The 20,118-nt window shown below is 48.0% G+C and overlaps 5 protein-coding genes across 5 annotated transcripts; 4 read left to right on the top strand and 1 right to left on the bottom strand.

Annotated features, from left to right (window-relative positions):
• Window positions 1-24: 24 nt before the first annotated feature.
• On the top strand, window positions 25-4,782 carry N7487_010999 (putative ABC multidrug transporter; the record flags this gene model as incomplete). Its single annotated transcript, XM_056878729.1, has 5 exons — window positions 25-1,122; window positions 1,175-2,707; window positions 2,822-3,766; window positions 3,826-4,059; window positions 4,135-4,782. 5 exons carry the CDS (start codon window positions 25-27, stop codon window positions 4,780-4,782), a joined length of 4,458 nt encoding a protein of 1,485 aa, XP_056724048.1.
• A 748-nt stretch (window positions 4,783-5,530) lies between these two features.
• N7487_010998 (RNA polymerase II mediator complex middle subunit MED1) lies at window positions 5,531-7,865 on the top strand (the record flags this gene model as incomplete). Its single annotated transcript, XM_056878728.1, has 2 exons — window positions 5,531-7,144; window positions 7,191-7,865. 2 exons carry the CDS (start codon window positions 5,531-5,533, stop codon window positions 7,863-7,865), a joined length of 2,289 nt encoding a protein of 762 aa, XP_056724047.1.
• A 5,395-nt stretch (window positions 7,866-13,260) lies between these two features.
• On the top strand, window positions 13,261-14,770 carry glnA (glutamate--ammonia ligase; the record flags this gene model as incomplete). The annotated part of the gene is made up of 5 exons (XM_056878727.1): window positions 13,261-13,263; window positions 13,327-13,365; window positions 13,452-13,544; window positions 13,767-14,271; window positions 14,331-14,770. The coding sequence occupies 5 exons, from the start codon at window positions 13,261-13,263 to the stop codon at window positions 14,768-14,770; spliced, it is 1,080 nt and encodes a 359-aa protein (XP_056724046.1).
• A 903-nt stretch (window positions 14,771-15,673) lies between these two features.
• Window positions 15,674-17,548, bottom strand: N7487_010996 (putative MFS transporter; the record flags this gene model as incomplete). The annotated part of the gene is made up of 4 exons (XM_056878726.1): window positions 15,674-16,252; window positions 16,366-16,960; window positions 17,030-17,341; window positions 17,394-17,548. The coding sequence occupies 4 exons, from the start codon at window positions 17,546-17,548 to the stop codon at window positions 15,674-15,676; spliced, it is 1,641 nt and encodes a 546-aa protein (XP_056724045.1).
• Window positions 17,549-19,049: 1,501 nt separating this feature from the next.
• N7487_010995 (uncharacterized protein) lies at window positions 19,050-19,959 on the top strand (the record flags this gene model as incomplete). Its single annotated transcript, XM_056878725.1, has 2 exons — window positions 19,050-19,681; window positions 19,737-19,959. 2 exons carry the CDS (start codon window positions 19,050-19,052, stop codon window positions 19,957-19,959), a joined length of 855 nt encoding a protein of 284 aa, XP_056724044.1.
• Between the last annotated feature and the right edge of the window lie 159 nt (window positions 19,960-20,118).

The following is a 20,118-nucleotide window of genomic DNA, read 5'->3' as shown; positions in this document are numbered from 1 at the left end:
TGAGGTCCCCTGCGAGTTATCAGAATGCCACCAGCTGGAGAGGCGGTTGGGCTTGAAGCGACGTCACGGCAGTGGTCGTCAAGCTCAGGCTTCCAGCCTTTGAATGGATCATCTAGTTCTACCGATAGGACATCCGAAGACCTCGCCACCCCGGCGGAGGTTGACAGAAAGGAAAGTTTGCGAAAGCAGCAGGTCGCTGAGCTGGCCCGCAGTTTCTCCATTCAATCAGGTCAACTAAAGTCTCAGTTGCTACATGATGATACGCGCGAATCCAACCTTGACCCTCTTAGCCCCAACTTCAATGTAAAGCTATGGGCAAAGGAGTTCTACAATGCACGACACTCTGCAGAGGGTAGCACCTCGCGCCGAGTTGTGGGCTTTGCTGCCAGGGACCTGAACGTTGGTGGCTATGGCCTCGGTGTCGACTATCAGATGAGCGTTGGAAATGCCCCCGCGAAGCTGTTAAAGGCAGTCGGCGACTTTGTCCGAAAGCACACAGCACAGGGACAGAAAGTCAAGATCATTCGGGATGTTAATGCATTGGTTCTCCCCGGCGAGCAGTTGTGTGTATTGGGTCCACCAGGATCAGGGTGTTCAACATTTTTGAAAACAATCAGCGGCAATACGTACGGGCTCAACGTCGGACGGAATTCCCATTTGAACTATCATGGCATTACTGCGAAGCAAATGGACAACGAATTCCGCGGGGAGGCCATCTATACCGCAGAACTGGACCACCACTTTCCAACACTCACAGTTGGTGATACGCTCTACTTTGCAGCCCTTGCTCGCGCCCCTCGTACAATCCCCAGTGGCATGAGCCGCGAGAGTTACGCTCGCCACCAGCGCGATGTCATCATGGCCATGTTTGGAATTAGCCACACAATCAATACTAAGGTTGGAAACGACTTTGTGCGTGGTGTCAGTGGGGGTGAGAGGAAACGGGTGACCATTGCAGAGGCGGCCTTGAGCTACGCACCGCTCCAATGCTGGGACAACAGCACCCGCGGCTTAGATAGTGCTAATGCCGTGGAGTTTTGCAAAACTTTGCAGATGCAGGGGGACGTCTTCGGTATTGCCTCATGTGTTGCCATCTACCAGGCGCCACAGGCAGCCTACGAGGTAAGAAATACAAGGCGGTTAGCTTTCTTCAACTCATGCTGATTGACTCCAGTGTTTTGACAAAGTGACTGTTTTCTATGAAGGCAGACAGATCTACTTCGGTATGGCTTCGGAGGCAAAACATTACTTCGAAAACCTTGGGTTTGAATGCCCAGAAGCCCAAACAACTCCTGATTTCTTAACTTCGATGACCAGCCCTGTCGAACGCATTGTCCGACCTGGGATGACAGGATTGGTGCCCCAAACCCCGGACGAATTCGCAGAATGTTGGAAGAATAGCAACGAGCACAAAGAGCTCCTGTCAAAGATCGAGGAATTCAATACCGAGCATCCATGCCATGGTGATGATTCAAAGCAGTTTGCTCTGTCGCTAAAGAACGACAAGTCACGCTGGCAGCGCGAGAAGTCCCCGTACACGATCTCATATTGGGCCCAGGTTCGATTGTGTCTATGGCGAGGCATGTTACAAACCAAAAATGAGATTGGCGTTCCCATCTCCACGCTCATAATCAACATTGTGCAAATCTTGCTTGTCTCCAGTCTTTACTACAATATGCCAAACGACACTTCTACCTTCTTTCTCCGCGGCTCATTTATCTTCATCATGATTCTTCTGAACACTTTCACTTCCATGCTTGAAATCATCACGCTCTACCAAAAACGTGACATTGTGGAGAAACACAGTCGGTACGCGTTTTACCATCCCAGCGCCGAGGCGCTTGCGGCCATGATAACCAACATGCCCTATAAAATCGCCCTCACTATCAGCATGAATGTGACTGGCTATTTTATGGCCAATCTTCGGCGCGAGCCTGGCCCATTCTTCTTTTACTTGCTTGTCTCATTCACTTGTATGATGTGTCTTTCGATGGCATTCCGGCTGTTAGGCTCTATTACCAAGACCCTGGAGCAGGCTATGGTTCCAGCATCAGTCGTCATCATCGGACTGACGCTATATACAGGGTTCGCCATACCTGTGTCCTACATGCGTGGCTGGGCATCATGGATTCGATGGATCAACCCTGTATTTTACGCATTCGAAGCATTGATGACGAACGAATTCCATGGACGAGAGTTTCCATGCGCTGAGTTTGTGCCATCTGGACCCGGTTATGAACACATTCCTCCCTTTCAACAGACCTGCACAGCACATGGATCAGTTGCTGGTTCCGGCACAGTTAGCGGTACAGCGTTCTACCAGAGTTCCTACGGTTATTCGCATGCCCACCGCTGGCGAAATGAGGGCATTCTCGTCGCGTTCACCGTTCTGTTTGCTGTTATCCACCTTTGGATCTCTGACGTTGTTAGTGCCGAGCGCTCCAAAGGCGAGGTGCTCGTATTCCAACGGAGCAAGTTGCTCAAGACGAAGGTGAAGCCTGCGAAAACCGACGAGGAGCATTTGGGATCTGAGCTTGTTCCATACGGAGCAACCAATGATTCTGACTCGAAAGGCAACGTCGAGAAGCAACAGTCTGTGTTCCACTGGGAGAACGTTTGCTACGACGTCCAGATCAAAGGTGAAACTCGACGGATCCTAGACAACGTCGATGGATGGATTCAGCCGGGAACATTGACTGCACTCATGGTAAGTGTGGGACCCCCACCTACATCATCCCCAGCGAGAGAACCCGAGGAGCCCACCATAAATCAAAACTCATGGTTATATTGAATGAATACTAACTAGGGGCAATTGTACCAGGGAGTTTCCGGAGCCGGCAAAACCACCCTTCTAGACGTTCTCGCAAGCCGGGTCACGACAGGCGTCATCACAGGGGACATGCTTGTAGATGGCCGCAATCGTGATGAGTCGTTCCAACGGCAAACAGGCTACGCCCAGCAGCAAGATATCCATCTGCATACCTCCACTGTGCGTGAAGCACTAGTTTTCAGTGCCCTCCTTCGCCAGCCGCCAAATTATACACGCAAAGAGAAGCTGGATTACGTGGATCAAGTTATTGGTTTGCTGAGTATGGAGGAGTATGCCGACGCTGTTGTCGGCGTGCCTGGGGAGGGACTCAACGTCGAACAACGAAAGCGTTTGACAATCGGAGTTGAGCTTGTCGCACGTCCCAAGTTGCTTATTTTCCTCGACGAACCCACATCGGGCCTGGACAGTCAGACTTCATGGTCTATTTGCAACCTGATGGAGAAGCTAACTCGGAACGGACAAGCGATCCTCTGTACCATCCACCAACCGTCAGCGATGCTTTTCCAGCGTTTCGATCGATTACTTCTCTTAGCAAAAGGCGGTAGGACGGTTTATTTTGGAGAAATTGGCCAAAATTCGAAGACCCTTATGGACTACTTCACCCGCAATGGTGGAGAGCCCTGTCCAGCGACAGCTAACCCCGCCGAGCATATGTTGAAAATCATTGGAGCTGCTCCTGGAGCACACACTGATATCGACTGGCCCGCCACTTGGCGCGAAAGTCCAGAATACCAGAATGTTAGAAAGGAGCTTGTCAAACTGAGAGAGCTCGCCCATGAACCTTCGGCTGTAGTAAATGCGCACGATCCCTCCACTTACCGGGAGTTCTCCGCGCCGATGGCCACGCAATTAATGGTGGTTGGGCGTCGTGTGTTTCAACAGTACTGGCGTTCGCCTGGGTATATCTACTCCAAAGCGCAGCTCGCTATTTTGTCGGTAGGTCAAAAGCCACCTTCCAAAACAGATGCAAAGCTAACCTAGCTGACCTGTCGTAGGCATTGTTTATTGGATTTTCCTTCTTCATGGAGGAAAGTACTTACCAAGGGCTGCAAAATCAGATGTTTGGCGTTTTCATCGTCTTGCTTGTCCTGGTGGAACTGATATTCCAGACGCTTCCCGCCTTTGTCACTCAGCGGACCTTGTACGAAGCCCGTGAGCGTCAGTCAAAAACATACTCTTGGCAGGCCTTCCTTTTGACTAGCATGTTCGTTGAGTTGGTGTGGTACATGGTAAGTGTAGCCGAGCAGCCCTTTTCGGCATATCTTTCCTCCACCCAATACTAACATCCAATACTGTACCCTTAGTTCTTGTCCATCTTCACCTTCCTGTGTTGGTATTACCCTCTCGGCTGCTATCGGAACGCCGAGGTAACCAACTCAGTGCATTCTCGCAGCACTCTCATCTTCCTGCTGATCTGGGTCACGTTCATCTGGGCCAGCACGTTCGGACATATGCTGATATCGGGTATTGGGGCCGTCGAAATTGCCTCCACCATTTCCACTTTCCTCGTTTTCATCTGTTACTGCGTCTGCGGTTTACTCGTTCCCCCATCTGCAATGCCACACTTCTGGGGTTGGGTATACCGCGCCAACCCCTTGACATACCTTGCCACCGGATTCCTTTCAACCGCTCTTGCCAAGGCACCCATGCATTGCGCTGATAACGAATTCCTGACATTCATTGCGCCGCAAAATCAGAGCTGCGCTCAGTACATGCGCGACTATATCAGGGAAAATGGCGGTGCCCTCGTCAATCCTGACGCAATTGGCAACGGCGAAGACTGCCGGTACTGCCAATTTACCGAAACAGATCAGTTCCTTGCAAATCTCGGGACTGATTACTCGCAGCGATGGATGGCCTTTGGAGTGCTGTGGGCGTATGTTGGGTTCAACATCTTCATGGCGGTTTTCCTCTATTGGCTTCTCCGTGTGCCGAAGAGGAACAAGCGCTAGGGGGCGCACCACTGCGTTTGTATGTGGGAGTGTATGTCCGAGTGTCAATTGTTACCAAGAAGCGAGCTTGGAGAGTTGCATTAGAAGATGCAAAATCGGGATAGTGGCTTTCTGGTGTGCACACATGTAACGGTGTCGTCTTTTGGGTTAAGTAATTGGCGGAATATGTGGTTTGTTAATTGTTATGGATCCCTGCAGACATAGAGAATAATCATCACCAAACCTCGGATGTCCAGGGTAAGATGGGTTAAATCTTGTTTTTGATATATTATCCTGTTTCTTTAATATTACAAGTCGCAATTGTTTTCATAGTTCTCATGGAATATGACTCTATACATTTCGGGTTCACAGTTATTCAACTGCAGTAAGTTGATTACAGAAGGAGATGACGATAAAGACAAACAGTGTAAACACACGTGATTGTCTTTCGACGGAGCTGTCTGTTTGGAATGTTCTCTCTCTAAATGAATCGTGCTTGTTAATTTCAGTGTTCATGGGAACGGGGGAGCTTCGGATGCGTTATGATACTTGATCTGTACAATCATTTGACGATTTTTTTTTCCTCGTGCACCCACCAAACTGGCACTTACGCCGGTGAGAATTGAGTTGCATTCAAAGATACCCGGCTTCCTTGCGTTCTGTGCTTCAATACTTTTTTATGATACCCAATTTTTTTCTCACAGATTTGACTGTCTCTAATCTTCAATAACTCTTCGCACCCTGCTCTGGTGATTCCTTTCATTTGACCATGGCGACTCCCTCAGCCAAACCTGGCGCAACACCAACCCATCTCTCCTCTCCCCATCCATCCTCCGCCCCTCTCTCTCGATCTCTCGCCCATAAATCGCCTTCCATGAGAACACCAACAGGCTCTGGACCTGCCAATGCGCATCACACGAGTGGCTCATCCCACCAATACGCTACCCCTCTTGCCGTGCCTAACGGGGTCGACGACACTGTCAATTTCAGCTCGCCTTCGGCCCTCTTGGCGCTTGGTGGGTATACTGGCATCAGTCCTTCTCCTGCGGTGCATGATGGTCTTGTTGGCGCGGGTATGAATGAGAGCGACATCCAGAACCTCGGCATGCAGGGAATCAAGCTCGGAGTTGCGCGCGACAACGACGAAGAGCAGAGACATCGCGTTGAAGAGGTCGTTCAGCTTCTACGGGCCCGAGTATCTGGTAGAGGAGTTTCACGCGAAAGCGTGGAACGGCTGAGTCGACTGGAAGATTTCGAGTCTATTTGGCAGGACGATAATCTCAACATCGCCGGTAACTTCGTCGATCTTGAGATCGATTTCTACCCTGGCCAGGATGTCGTCAAAGACGTCAGTCTGCGATATGCCACGCCTGAATACACGGAAGGTGTGCGGCGCGAGGAAGCTACAGCGGTCTTAAAACGTACCCTCGCCCAGTCCCCGGAAGACGCTGAATGCGGGAAATGGAGGTCACTCCAAGAGTTCCACGAAAATTTACAATGGCTTGCAAAACTTGACAAACTCAGCCAAGAGGTTAATTGCTTTGAGGCCTTAGAGAATCTTGAAGAGAACTTCAGGCGAATCTGGGTGGAAGAAAACAAGAATGGGAAACACGGCGGCGAGTATCAGCATCTTTGCGCAGGTGTCATCGGACGTCCTACCATGCATAAGGGGACTCGAATCGGGCTCGGATTGGAGTATTGGGTTGAGCAAGCCAAAGTCCTGGATGCGAAGCAAAGCCTATTATCTCCGGATGCCATGGAGATTGACCCGCAACATGACCAAGGCTCAAAGGGCGAGATGGACGACCAAAGTAGATCATGGACTGTCATGATTGAATGCGAAGAGGGCTATCCGTCACTCCGCATTTCAAAGGAGTGGGTTGGGAGTGAAGTTTTTACTGCAGGTGAAAGCACCGAGTTACTTCCATCAAATGGTGCCGCTGGGTCTGTGAACTGGCTTGAACCTCCACAGACCACGCGGTTGACCCATGGCAACCATGATCCCATGGCGTTGGACTCTAGCATGCTGGAATCATCGCCACCCAACCGCCGGTTCGTCGGTAAACTTGAGCCTGCACTCGACGTTCCTATTCTTGCAGCCTCCGAGATCTATCGTCAGCTTGGTATGCAGCTACCACAGGAGTTTAAGATGATCACATACGATGCGCTGTTAGTATCGGAATCTTCGGCGTTGGCGTCGCCGGTTTCATCCCCTCAAATTGGCCGTAGAAAGCGCCGGATGTCAGTGCATGCTGTTGACTCGAAGGGCGAGCAATATACGAAACAACATAACTACACTTTCCAATCCTTTGAGTCCATTACCGGTTGCACCATCCGCGACCTACCCTTCTCTCACCCCCGACAGCTCGCAGATATCCTTCCAGTATGTGTGTTTTCGCCCGGTATTGTCTTTCACTAACCCGGTGTAGATCCTGCGGCAGTATGCCGTGTTAGCCAATTTGATTCGGAAGACGTTCAATCTTCCTTCCAAGGACCAGGCCAACACAACCGAATCTTCAAATGCAACCCCCAAAAATGCCCGCGCTCCTCCTGTCCAAGCCCCGGACCTCTTCGCTGGCCACGACGGGCCTATAATATTGAACAACGATGATCCGAATGAGGAGAGGTTGAATCTGCTGCTGGGTCTGGGTAGCTCAGATGATAGCAAGACTGACTCTGGAGTTGGAATTTCAACTCCCTCCAGTGGAGGAAAAAGTCCCAACCAACTGTCCGTGGACGATGTCAAAGTGGATGTGACATTGCGTATCCAACTCGGTCAAGCTCCTGCTCTCATGTTACTCATCACGGACCAAAAGAACTACAACGAGAGCCGCTCCGATACCACTCAATCAATTCAAACCCCAAGACAAATCGCAATTTGCTTTGAAGTCGGGCTGAACGGGCAGATCTCAGTTGTGGAGATTGCTGGGCTAGTGGACGGTGAAGCAGGTGGCGACACTGAAATGCAGGGTATGGATAACCTTGATTCAGGGCTCCAGGATGTACAAAAGAAGATTGCCAGAGTGCTCGAGATCTCGCAAGATTTGAGCATTTTAGTTGAGTGGGTATTGCGTTGGATGCAACAGCGAGCTGGCAATGGGTGATAACCAGTGACACTGAGATACAACATTGTTGTATCCCCAGGTCAAGGCAATTCCTAGTCGCGGTTTCTCTTGAGTCATGCTTGACATTGCTATGCAACCCGCTAAAATGCAGTTGTACATTGGTCGCAATTTACACTACACTTAGTGTAAGACCTTGCTAGCTGAAGTAGCAGTTTGCGCTCGGGGTACTCGAGCATCCAAGCTGCTCCAGGATTCTTCTGCCACATGACTCATATTGTATGGGTTACTGGTTGGCTACCCTGTCACCGGTTTCTACTCAATTGAGACCCGAATATCTAATTCTAGATAAGCTTAAGCAAATACTCAATCACACAATGTGACTGGTGATATATACATTCATCTACATCATTGTTTTCTAATTCAAGTTGAAGCTTCCACAAGATCACCAAGATTTTCTAGTTGTGTATGTTGGTAGACAAAACCATCGGAATGGGGTGAGTCTCAAGCTCATCACTATTGGAATCAGCATGTGCCGCGCGTTGGAGTTGCCCGAATGAGCTTCTTGACGCTCTCTTTGACGTGCCCGACGCGATTTGCAATATCATTTCCCAGTAGCGCAGAAAGGGCCTGCTGGAAGGCAGACAAAACGAGCTGGCCGTGTTAGCAATGCATACCGAGATGTTCATATATTCAAGACACTTACAGAAGTGCAGCGTTGCCTTTCAGTACCAAGGGAACGATTCGAACAGCTATGTTTTGTATCCAACAGGATTATTGAAACGTGTATCGGCTGCTTTTGATATATCCATTGTTCGAGCCACTTAGTAAAACCGTGACCACATTCCTATTGGGATATCATATACTGAGAGGAAACCACGGGGAGGTGTAATCGCGGCCTTTAAGTGGTCTTGAGCTGACCAGCGACAATCAGGTGGCAAGACGATGGGTCCTAGGCTAACTCTGTATCAACAGAATCCCGGGAGTGATATTGGTGTTCCACGAGAACCCTTGATCCCACCTCCGTCAAAGTCGACATTGTTGCCTCGCATCATGTGTGTGTTTAGACTAACTACCCGCCATTTCATCATCTAGATGGAAATAGCGCTGCTGAGGCATATATATATATATATATTATATATATGAAGATTTCGGGGAGTATCGACTATTGAATATAATGATGCGCAAGATAGCTAGGAAAGTATGTATGAAAAGAAGAGAGTATGTGTGGAAGACGAAGTCTTTATACTTAGCCAGATAGCAAACGCCGGCGAATATGAAAGCATAGCACCCAGATGTTGTTTAATATTGCAGCGCATTTTCTTTGATATAAACACAAACATGGCGTCAGAGTTGTTACGTTCATTATTATGTGTGAACTACAACATTACTGTATATATATATGCTTCAGCTTTGTGGATTCCACATGCACCACTCATCTCAAACCTCTATATTTTGATGTAAAACAATTTTTTTTATCCCTATACTCAAAGCGTACCTTGAAAGGATCTTTCAAAAATAACGCAGACCTCTCGTATGGATGCATCTAGGTACATATGCATGTAGGTGTACCTAAGCAAATGTGGCAGTTTGTTTCAGAGTCGATCAGATAAGTCTAGGCCGTAACTATGATGCGGGGTTCGTGGACCTGGGCCATTGTGCGTCATTTCCAAGTTTCTATTGGGTTCATACTCTTGTACTACTCTGTACTTCCGAATGACATTGGCTATTACTTGAAACATAAAATATAGATTGGGTGGAAATAGGGCAGGTTACTCCGTACACTAGACCGACCCTGACTAGGTGATGTGAGTGAATACGGAGTACCCAGATACACCTTGATGGATCAGTGCCTGTATTTTAATAGAGTTGGGCGTCAATAATAAGAGCCTGTGCCGATCACGTTATACAATGCTGTATGGAGTATGGAATAACTACGGAGTAGACGCGTTGGCTGTCTTTGTTTTCTCAAGTCGGCTGAAGGCCTAGATGTGGTATAATTCAGACCTGTACGGAGTACAATAAATGAGGTCTTAGATCTCAATTTTCCCGGTCAACGGATCTGCCAGGTGCAAGGGATATCATGCCAGTGAGTTTATGAGACATTATTCGAAATTGAGTCAGAAACACGTCAAAAAGTGAGGGTTTAGCGCCGACCATTGGTGTGATTAACCATAAATGGGCGCTTTTGAATGTTTTCCTGTGACCCGCTATGTAGTTATATGGAGCTATCTATGTCATAGTCCGCGACTACCTCTTGGCGGTCAACCAGCTTTTTTGTTTCTATTATACCACATTTATGTATTCTCATTTTGTTCATATGCGGATCTTGGAAGCAAGTTATTTAGGATCTGGATAGCTGAATGTGGTTACCGGCTGGGCAAGATGTCCGATGCCAGTATAAAACCTTGGCATGAGAGCCACTCTATTCCAAACAGCCTGGTGATCAATATCAGAAATAGTATTTTGTTGAAGATCAAACTGATCTATGGAGTATCCATGTGTCATGTTCACCCCTCGTTCCGCTTTCGAACATTCCGATGAGGCATTTTCAACATAGTTTCCCTATAAAAACGCTCAAAATATGTTTGTTGGATAGGAAACTCGGTTATTCTAGGTAAGATATGGGAACATCTGACCTGATTTAATTCGATCCAGCAAATAAGAAGAAAGCAATTACGTGAATATCAGTTGAATGTGCGATATTCTAGTCAGCGCGGTTTGTCACTGGCGCTAAGAGCCAATGAGAAGGGTACGATAAGAAAGGGTAAATGTCGATCTATGGGGATGGTTTTTTATATTCGACATTTTCAATGATATTTCCATATTATTTCTCTCATATTGTATGCAGATTAATGGATTTTCTTTGCATTCTATCTTAGATGAGACTTACATTGTATTCACACTAAATATGTAACTTATACGGAGTATAGAGTACACTACATACACTACATACACCACTGGTACACAGTACCACGCACAGCCCCCCGGACTTGGCCGGTGACTAAGCCCGAATTTAGATGTCTTAGGATCCATGGATGCTATTAATATACTAGTGAGAGGCGAACTGTTCAGGTTAATATGGCTCCAAGCTACGGAGTAGAACATGACTCTTAAGATAGATGGGTTTGGTATTGCACTAAAACTATACCAAAACCAAAAACCTGGAGAAATAAGGAGCACAGGGCTGAAGATCGGAACCTTAGCCACTCAGTCACCTTAGATTCCTGAAACTCCCGACATTTGCCAGTCTTCCATTTGCCGGAGAAAATACGGGGGAAGGAGATCTCGTCGCCACTTTATTATTTCTTGGAGAATCCCTGACCTAAATCTTCCGAGATGCATCTCTTTTGTGCACCCATATAAGAATATTAAACTTCGGTCCTTAAGTGCTCTTACCTAAGAAAACACATCCAAAATCTCCCACGGACTCGTGACTCTTACAGTACATAATTGAAATCACACATATGAATAACCGAAATACCCTGTCGACCTGTAATACTGCCTTGATTCTCTTATCCATGGCCGGTGTCGGGGCGGTCCCCCCAAAGCGGGTCTGATTGGTCTGATTGATGAATCGCCGGGGGTTTCGAGAACATTTTGCCACGGTCCACCCCACTGGCCTGGCTATGACTTGATATCCCAGTCGCGGTGTGGCTGGCTTCTCCAGTAAATGGAGTTTGTGCGGATCTTGTATTACAGAGGTATAGTGGATGTACTCTGTGCCGGTCCGACTCGCGTGATTTCAAGTAGCATATGTACTTTGTGGGTACTTATCCATCTGCAGGAACGAGATATTCAAAATGATAACGGCGCGTGTAAAAAGGTATAGGTACAAAGTACGGAGTACTTAGCAAAACAACGACGTTCTAGCCATTCAACATGCCATGCGATAACGAATTGCGCTATTATCATTTGGTGATAGCTCCGAGGACGCTCAGGAACGGCGGAGTACTTAGCCGTTCGCGCTGTACTCCGTACAGTTTTCGATAGCTATTCTCGCGACGCGCGCGTGATTGAAATTGCAAGATTGAAAAAAAAAAAAAAACAAAAAAACCGCCTTTATATTACAATTTAACGGACTCAAAGAGTTCACCTGGAATTCACCTTGCTTTTTCGTCTTGAATACACTTTCCCACCCTATGCAGTTGCGGGATGTGCACCTGATATGCGCTCGGCCCGGGGGTCCTGGCGCCGGTTGCTAAGAAGCGTGACCAATATAGCACTATCTGTTTAGCATGAATATTTACATTTGAGGCTGGGAAGATGTGTATCTCAGTGGGATGAACATACCCTGATAAGACGTGGAGGTGTTTTACTTCGGAGAGAAGGCCGGATAAGAACACCAGATCTGGGAAGGGCCATGCGCTATACTCGGCTCTACATATTAACATCCCCTGTAATCCGTGCCTGTTCTATATATCTTATCGGTCCAACGGGAGAGGATGGATTGCTCATATTATTGTATTCCATAGAGTTTCATTACAAGGTCAGACCGCTGATTGGGCCCTAGTTAGGGCTATCGCCAGTCAGTGCACATACGGAGACTTGACTGGTTCGGGTAAGGGGAGCGGTTTGGTAGACATCTCGAAGATGCGGAGGTGAAAGTCTGGAGAAGAGCTACATTGTAGGGGAAGTACGGAGTAAACGGGTAGAATGGAATGCTACGGAGTAATCACATTCTAGATTCGAATATAACAAAATCAACCTGGTATAATAGTAGATCCCTCGGCGAGGACCGGCGAAGGGTATTGCTAAATGATGCGAAGATGATGACACGGAAGTTAACGAGTGGCGTTGAATTCGGTAAAAAGTTGAAACTTCAACTTTCACAGGCTACTGCGTTCCCCTCGGTTGTAAAAGAAAAAGAAAAAAAGGTGCTTTTGACATCTGAGAATAGTAAATGTTCTATTTTGATATTGAGGCATTAAAAATGTTATATTGAAATGTTACTAAAATAGAGTGAGGCCTTTTTTTTTTTTTTCCCCAACGACAACCGGTTTCAGGAGAGGGATTGCCGACGACGCGACCAAAATGTATGAGGTACTTTATCGGTACCCCGTATCGGGCCAGAGCTTTACAGTCACAATACAATGCAATACAACGCTTAACCTATTTAGGTAGTGGCTGAGCCGCGCCTTCCTGATTTTGCCAAGAAAATCAAAAATCAAAAAAAGAAAATTCCCAAAAAAGAAAGTCAGTGACTAAATTTAAATTCTTTTTTTTTTCCTTTCTAAAAAGGTTATCATCCCTCCCTTGCCCCTCCACATCTTTAAAACTCATTCTCTCCTCCTTTGGATTTTCTCATCCATATTCAATTTTGCTTTCTTCTTGAGGTCCCTCTCGTGTTTTCCTTCCTTCGGGACTTATACCAAAAGTTGCTTGATTGCTTGAAAACCAGGTTTTAAACCATCATCACACATACCCCATATTCATTATGGTACGAGTCATCTCTTCATCCCTAGTGTTGAAAACTGAGCCTAACCTCTTCTCTTCTCTACAGGCGTCCGAATCTGCAACTGTCGTCTCCAACACGGGGAATGTGCGTTTGATTCTTGATTTTGGATTTCCACAATGGCCTTCGAGCCAGAGAGGAATGACATATACTGACTTGACATGGGGAAACAGCTCATGAAGTACATGAACCTCGACCAGCGTGGTCGTGTCCAAGCTGAATACGTTTGGATTGATTCCAACGGTGGTACTCGCTCTAAGACAAAGGTATGACTCATCTCAATCTGGTCTCCAGGTTCTTATCTCCTGGGGTACACACTGGTGGACTGGTGGGGCGTGGTTGCTGCATGTTCTTATCTGGAATCCCCTCTCGGGCTTCGATAAGCCCTGTGCACGGGGATTCTTGAATTTAGCAAGCGACGCAGCCACCCGCCGTCACGTGAGATAGTGCTCCTTCAGAACACCTCACTAACTGGAATCCTTTCACAGACTCTGTTCAAGCCCGTCACGAGTGTTGATGAGCTTCCCGAGTGGAACTTCGATGGTTCCTCCACCAACCAGGCCCCCGGTGACAACTCCGATGTCTACCTTCGCCCCGTCGCTTACTACCCCGACCCCTTCCGCCAAGGTGACAACATCCTCGTCCTTTGCGAGACCTGGGACGCCGATGGAAGCCCCAACAAGTTCAACTACCGTCACGAAGCCAACCGCCTGATGGAGACCAACGCCGACGAGGGCTTCTGGTTCGGTCTGGAGCAGGAGTACACTCTCCTCGGTACTGATGGATGGCCATACGGCTGGCCCCGTGGCGGTTTCCCCGGTGCCCAGGGTCCCTACTACTGCGGTGTCGGTACCGGCAAGGTCTACTGCCGTGATATCGTCGAGGCTCACTACCGTGCCTGCTTGTACGCTGGTATCAACATCTCCGGTATCAACGCTGAGGTCATGCCCTCCCAGTGGGAGTACCAGGTCGGCCCCTGCCCCGGTATCGATAGTAAGTTTGCTAAATCTCTTGACAATGAAATATCTTTGAGACTAACTGTTTTTTTTCAGTGGGTGATCACCTCTGGATGTCCCGTTTCCTTCTCCACCGTGTCGCTGAGGAGTTCGGTGTCCGTATCTCCTTCGAGCCCAAGCCCATCAAGGGTGAGTGGAACGGTGCCGGTCTTCACTCCAACGTTTCCACCAAGGCCACTCGTGCCGAGGGTGGTATGAAGGTTATCGAGGCCGCCATGAAGAAGTTCGAGGCCCGCCACGTTGAGCACATCGCCGTCTACGGTGAGGGTAACGAGGAGCGTCTCACCGGTCGCCACGAGACCGGTAGCATCGATAAGTTCTCTTACGGTGTTGCCGACCGTGGTGGCTCCATCCGTATCCCCCGCCAGTGCGCTAAGGACGGCAAGGGTTACTTCGAGGATCGTCGCCCCGCCTCGAACGCTGATCCTTACCAGATCACTGGTATCATTGTTGAGACTATGTGTGGTGGTCTCTAAATGCATAGGAATCATTTGGTCTTAGCGCTCCGATACCCTCGGCGTCAACCTGGGAGTCGGACCAGAGCGGCCTGACTGCGTGAGGGAGCCCCCATAGATGTTCCGCGATCTGTCTTTTTCTCTCTTCCTCTTCCTGTCTTTCTTCTCCTGTTCTATCCTTTTTCTTTCTCCCGGTTCCAGTGTCCGCTTATTGCGTCACTGCTGGCCCTCCCTCGTTGTACCAGCCGCACCTAGTTTTTTTTTCTGTTTCTCTCGACTGCCCTTCACAGGGTAATGTGACACGTACTATAGCATAGAATATTCAAGGATGGGAAAACCACACCATCGTTTATCGAGAGATATCATACTGATATCATTCCTCTGGAGAATCGACAATTAATACCAAGTTCAACATTTGCACTGACCCTCACCTTTTGGAGTAATTTTCGTGTCTGAGTCAATACCAGCACTGCTTGGCAATTGAGCTCTTTGTACTTTTTGCACGTTTAATCCCATTGGTCTTAGCTAGATCGGGTCCATGGGTGTGTCTCGCCAGATCGTCTTCGTGCCACATGGAAGGATCTTGAACTCAATCTAGTATCACATTCTAGTATCCAATGGAAGTCTTCCCTTTGATAGAGGCTGGAGTGTATGACAATCTCATATACCCGAACAAGACCAACCTCCACGAAGCATGGATCTAGGATACGTCAGTTCATTATTCATTTGATTAGTTTTGCCTTACGAAGCAGAGTATTCTCCAAAAGTCATCTATGTCCAAGATTAGATCGTATTCATTCTCTTCTATACTTCTATCTTTCTACTGAAGTCCCACACATCAACACAAGCAGCAAAATTAGAACTTTTACCGTTCCACCACGGCCACACCCCTCACACATAGACACACACAAGTCTACCTATCAATCACCTTCCCAGCTTCAACCAACGCGTAACACCAGCCCCAAGGCCATGCAAACCACGCTGGCGCACCTCCCGCCTCGCAGCCCCATCAACTGCGCCATCAGCATCATCATCACGATACCTCCCATCAACAAATCGCAACATGACCTCCATAAACGCCGCGGAAAGGATACTCGCCGCGAGAATACCAATCATGACAAGGTTACTCTTTCTATACTTCTCCCGACCAGGCGCCTCGTAGTCACTCTTCCACCCAGAATACAACGCATACGTCGTAAGGATACTGCCCAGATTACCAAGACCAGAGACAACAGCCGACGCAGCAGCTACGCCGACCTCGCCATGTCGAGGCTGGAAGATCTCCGTCGTCCAGGTCATCGTAATCGGGACCGTGGGACCGAGTCCGAATCCAACGATTAACAGTCCGCCATATCGTGGCCAGGGGTTTGCGTCTGTGCCCGCGTAGCTTGTTAGGAGGAGGCCGAGGATTTGTAGGAGGACGGGGATTGAGAAGAAGATTGCACGGTGGCGGTGGAAGCGGTCTGAGAGCGGGGTTACGAGGAGGATGGCGATTAGGTCCATCTGTAGGAGAGGGGAAGGAGATGTTAGCGAATGAATGAATGAATGAATGAATGAAAAGAGATCCCAAAACAAAGAAGAAAGATGGGAATGGAGGGAGAAAAAAGAAAACTTACAATCCAAATAGGAGCCGTCAACAGACTCAAGGAAATATCACTCAAAGTCGGGTCAATAGCCTTGATAATCACGTTCGCATACAACTGTACACCGATACCAACACCCACAACACCAAAGTACATAACCAGCAGCGGGTAAAGTCTCCAATCCAAGAACACCGCGAGCAGATCCCGCATCGTCCATGCGGACGAGTGATACACACGCTTCAGATCATGGTAATGCACGACGGCATCGTCGCCTTTCAGCGCGGGTGCGGTGGTAGGTAGCCAGCGCATCATCAAAGAGCGTTTCGGGGCGGGTTCGCCCGGTGGTGTGGGTCTGTCTGGTAACCACCATAGCAGGGTGAAGCCCAGGGCGATGGTGATGACGCCGTAGATGAGGAACATCCATTGGAAGCCGACGAGGCCTTGGGCGCCGTCCATTTTTTGGAAGCCCGCGGAGACGAGGCCTACGACTGCGGCGGAGACTTGGGAGGCTGTGAAGTATTGCCCAATTCGTTTGCCGATACGTGACGGCGGGTAGAATAGGGTTAGGTAGTATGTCATGCCGGGCCACATGCCTGCTGTGACGATACCGAGGAGGAGGCGGAGGAGGCTGGGGGGGTTGTTAGATATTGGATATGGGACAGAGAATGAGGAGTTTTGGGGGGGGGTTTGAACGTACTAGAAGCTCCATGCTGCTTTCATTGCGGCGAGACAGCTTCCGATTAGGCCTACGCTGATCACGATGCGGCTCATCCAGACGTGGGGGCTTAGACGGGTCATGATTAAGTTTGAGGGGAGATCGAAGATCACGTAGCAGACGTAGAAGAGGGCAAGACCGGTTGAGATCTGGTGTCGGGATAGGTTGAGCACACTTGCGAGATCGTGGCCGGAGTCTGCGTTCATTGTCTGTGCCAGGCCGACGTTTGAGCGGATGGCTGAACAGAGGAAGTAGAGGACCCAGAATGCGGAGATGATGCGACGGTCCAGTTTTCTGGTGGATGTTAGATTTAGAGATTGAATTGGTTCTCGGAGATGTGATTCACCTGTAGATCCGTTCGATGTTGGCAACGCTGTGGTCCAAGGACTCGCTGTCGTCCGAGGACGTCTGGCTTTGAGCTACTTCTGGCTGCTCAGAGATATCCTCAACGGCAGGTTGTTTGTCAATGCCGACAGAGGCATGTTGATGTTCGGTGGACATTTTGTCACTTTATTATGATTATAAGTGTATAAACTTTTTATTTGGCCTCTTTGCGGGCAAACAGTCAATTGACTGTACCAAAGCGCGGGCTAAAAGCAGTGCTAATTGAGTTCTGTGAATTATAAGTTAGTGGAATTCATTTCGTATATTCCAGTTTCGTTCGGAAGAGAATAACCCTTTGCCGAGGTCAAAGAGAGGTACACATACCTCGATGTGAATCTCCGAAAGAAAAAAGAAGATTCCGTTTTCGGATCTGATAAAGAGAGGGGTGTGGATCTTGGCGGAGAAAAACACTGACCCCAATATATAAGGAAGGCTTATCCGATATATAAGGAAAGGCCTATAGTCTGCACGGAATCGCGTGACTCATAAGCTCAAATATCCGAGAATTAATTAGAATCCCCGTTGAGGTTGGGATTAAGATTGACCTCGGGAGGGTTGGGGTTGAGGGAAAATCTTTCGGTGTTTTGGCCCCAGCTCTTCACCGAGGATAACCTTAAATCTTTTTCCCCCCGAGGCTATCCTTACCTCCTATGGATCTTGGTCCGTTCTACATGTTGTGTTGGAATTGGTATATTTCTACTTTGCATCTGGTCTCTTATAAAGCTATCAGCTGTTAGCTATCGCTTGCTAGCTATCACCTGCGAGCTACTAGGATGCTATAGACATACGATTAGCCCATATCTAACAGTCAAAATAGGATGCCAAGCAATGACTCAGAACTACTTTCGGAATCCGTGCATTTGTTAAATCCAAGTTAAGTTGTCTCTTTTATGTGTTATCATTATCATCATCATCTCGATCGCCGGTCTCGGGGATATCACGTGGTCTGTCACATATCCGAATCGGGTCATATTAGGGCTCGGGTATAGGTCGAAAGGTGAAAGCTCGAGCTATTCAAAATAAAATGAAATTTTTAAAATGGAAGGTCGATATGCGCGAGGGATAGAGTCGGGTTTTGTCTATAATTATGGTTCTCAATGTGTTATATCAGAAGACTCTGTGTAGTGTCTACAGAACTTGATGCTTGGGGATAAGAGTGGCATATCTAGTATTCTAAAGCAGAAGATAGAAGGCAAGAAACTAAAAGAAAGATATATATATGTTGTTTATTCACCCATGAATCGCCAGTTGAGTAGCTCCCAGGTTAGATACTGGCATTGTTTTGTTTTCTTCACGTCACAATTTCACCTACTATTACCTCTCGTCTTCCATGTGAAAGCTAATCTGTGCTCTCCTACAACATGCCTTAGAGTCTGGACCTCAGAGGCCTGTCAGTTTCCCAAACTTTTATCTTCTTTGCCAAGAATCTCACGTCCACTGCATTGTCACGTCCATCCACAATCACCTCGCTGCGTGTCAGCCTGTTCTCTTTCAACAATTCTTGTCTCTCCAATATCTAAATTTAAAGTCGTATCAGCCCTCATTACTCCTCAATAGATAACATCTATGAGCTTGTCTTGACGCACTTCCCACCACCCACATCCTTTATTCACTTGCAATGTCTTTAAACGTTGGGGAAACCAGGACCGACTCCCCACCCAAGAAGCGTTTCTCCGTCCGCCTTATTCGTGGCAACTGGTGTCAAAGAATCAAAAGGCTCAAAAAGATCTTGGCCGATCTCCGAGCTGACATGCGTTTCAGCCTTTCACCCGCCCGCCCTGATAGCGGCACCCATGAAGAGGTCCTGATTCAGCATGCCAACAAGTCAGAAGATACCAATCAGCCAGAGAATATCACCAAGCCAGAGGATGCCACCAAGCTAGAGGAAGACAATGAGCCCCACGAAGCTCCGGCAGCAGGTTTCACCGAGCAAGCTCCAAAGAAAGAAGACGAGTATACCCCAGCCAAACACCCTAACTGGCATCCTAGTCAAGTCAGGAGTGGAAGTAGAATCACCACAGCCGGCAAAAAGTATTACAAGTATTTGAGGGTTCCCCCAAATTCCCCGGATAGAGGCGGAGTCGACACGAGTCTCAAGTACCAGAAAAGAGTTGATGCTATCCGCGATGAAAGCCTCAAGCGTCCGTTCATTGGCCAAAAGACCAACGAAACTTGGAACGATAAGCGTGGCGATCTACTTCTCGACCGAAAGAATTACAATCTTATAATGATGGAGCGAATGCAAAACGAGTTCGTGATGCGTCTATATCGCTGCAGGACAATGAGGCCTAAAAATTGTGACCAGGCTACGTCGCTTACTGAGTACTTTGACTTGCAAATGCATCTCCGTGGCAGGCGTAATGCGCCAAGACGAAGCCGTTCAGGCAGTGGAACCGAGGGAGGCTCCAGCTAAGAGAGTGGCTTCCCGGAAGGCAAAGGAGATTGCCAAGGAACATTGTATCGTGCAGGGAAAGGATACCATCGAAGACAAGCAGGATCTACCCACCAAGGCAGATCTGGAAGTTTGAGTGCTAGGGTGATCTAGACATAAATTGCTTTGCTACAGAGGTTCATCGTTTACTTTAATGCAACTTTATTTCTATGTTCCATGCCTAGCGATGCATCCAATGTCGAAAATAATATAAATTATATAAATTATAAAAAGAAAAGGTGACAAGGGAGTGTCC

The sequence above is a fragment of the Penicillium crustosum genome (assembly GCF_028827405.1).
Source record: "Penicillium crustosum strain IBT 35664 chromosome Unknown utg000005l_segment0_segment0, whole genome shotgun sequence".
NCBI lineage: Eukaryota > Fungi > Ascomycota > Eurotiomycetes > Eurotiales > Aspergillaceae > Penicillium > Penicillium crustosum.
This window is presented reverse-complemented; position numbering and strand designations above follow the sequence as displayed.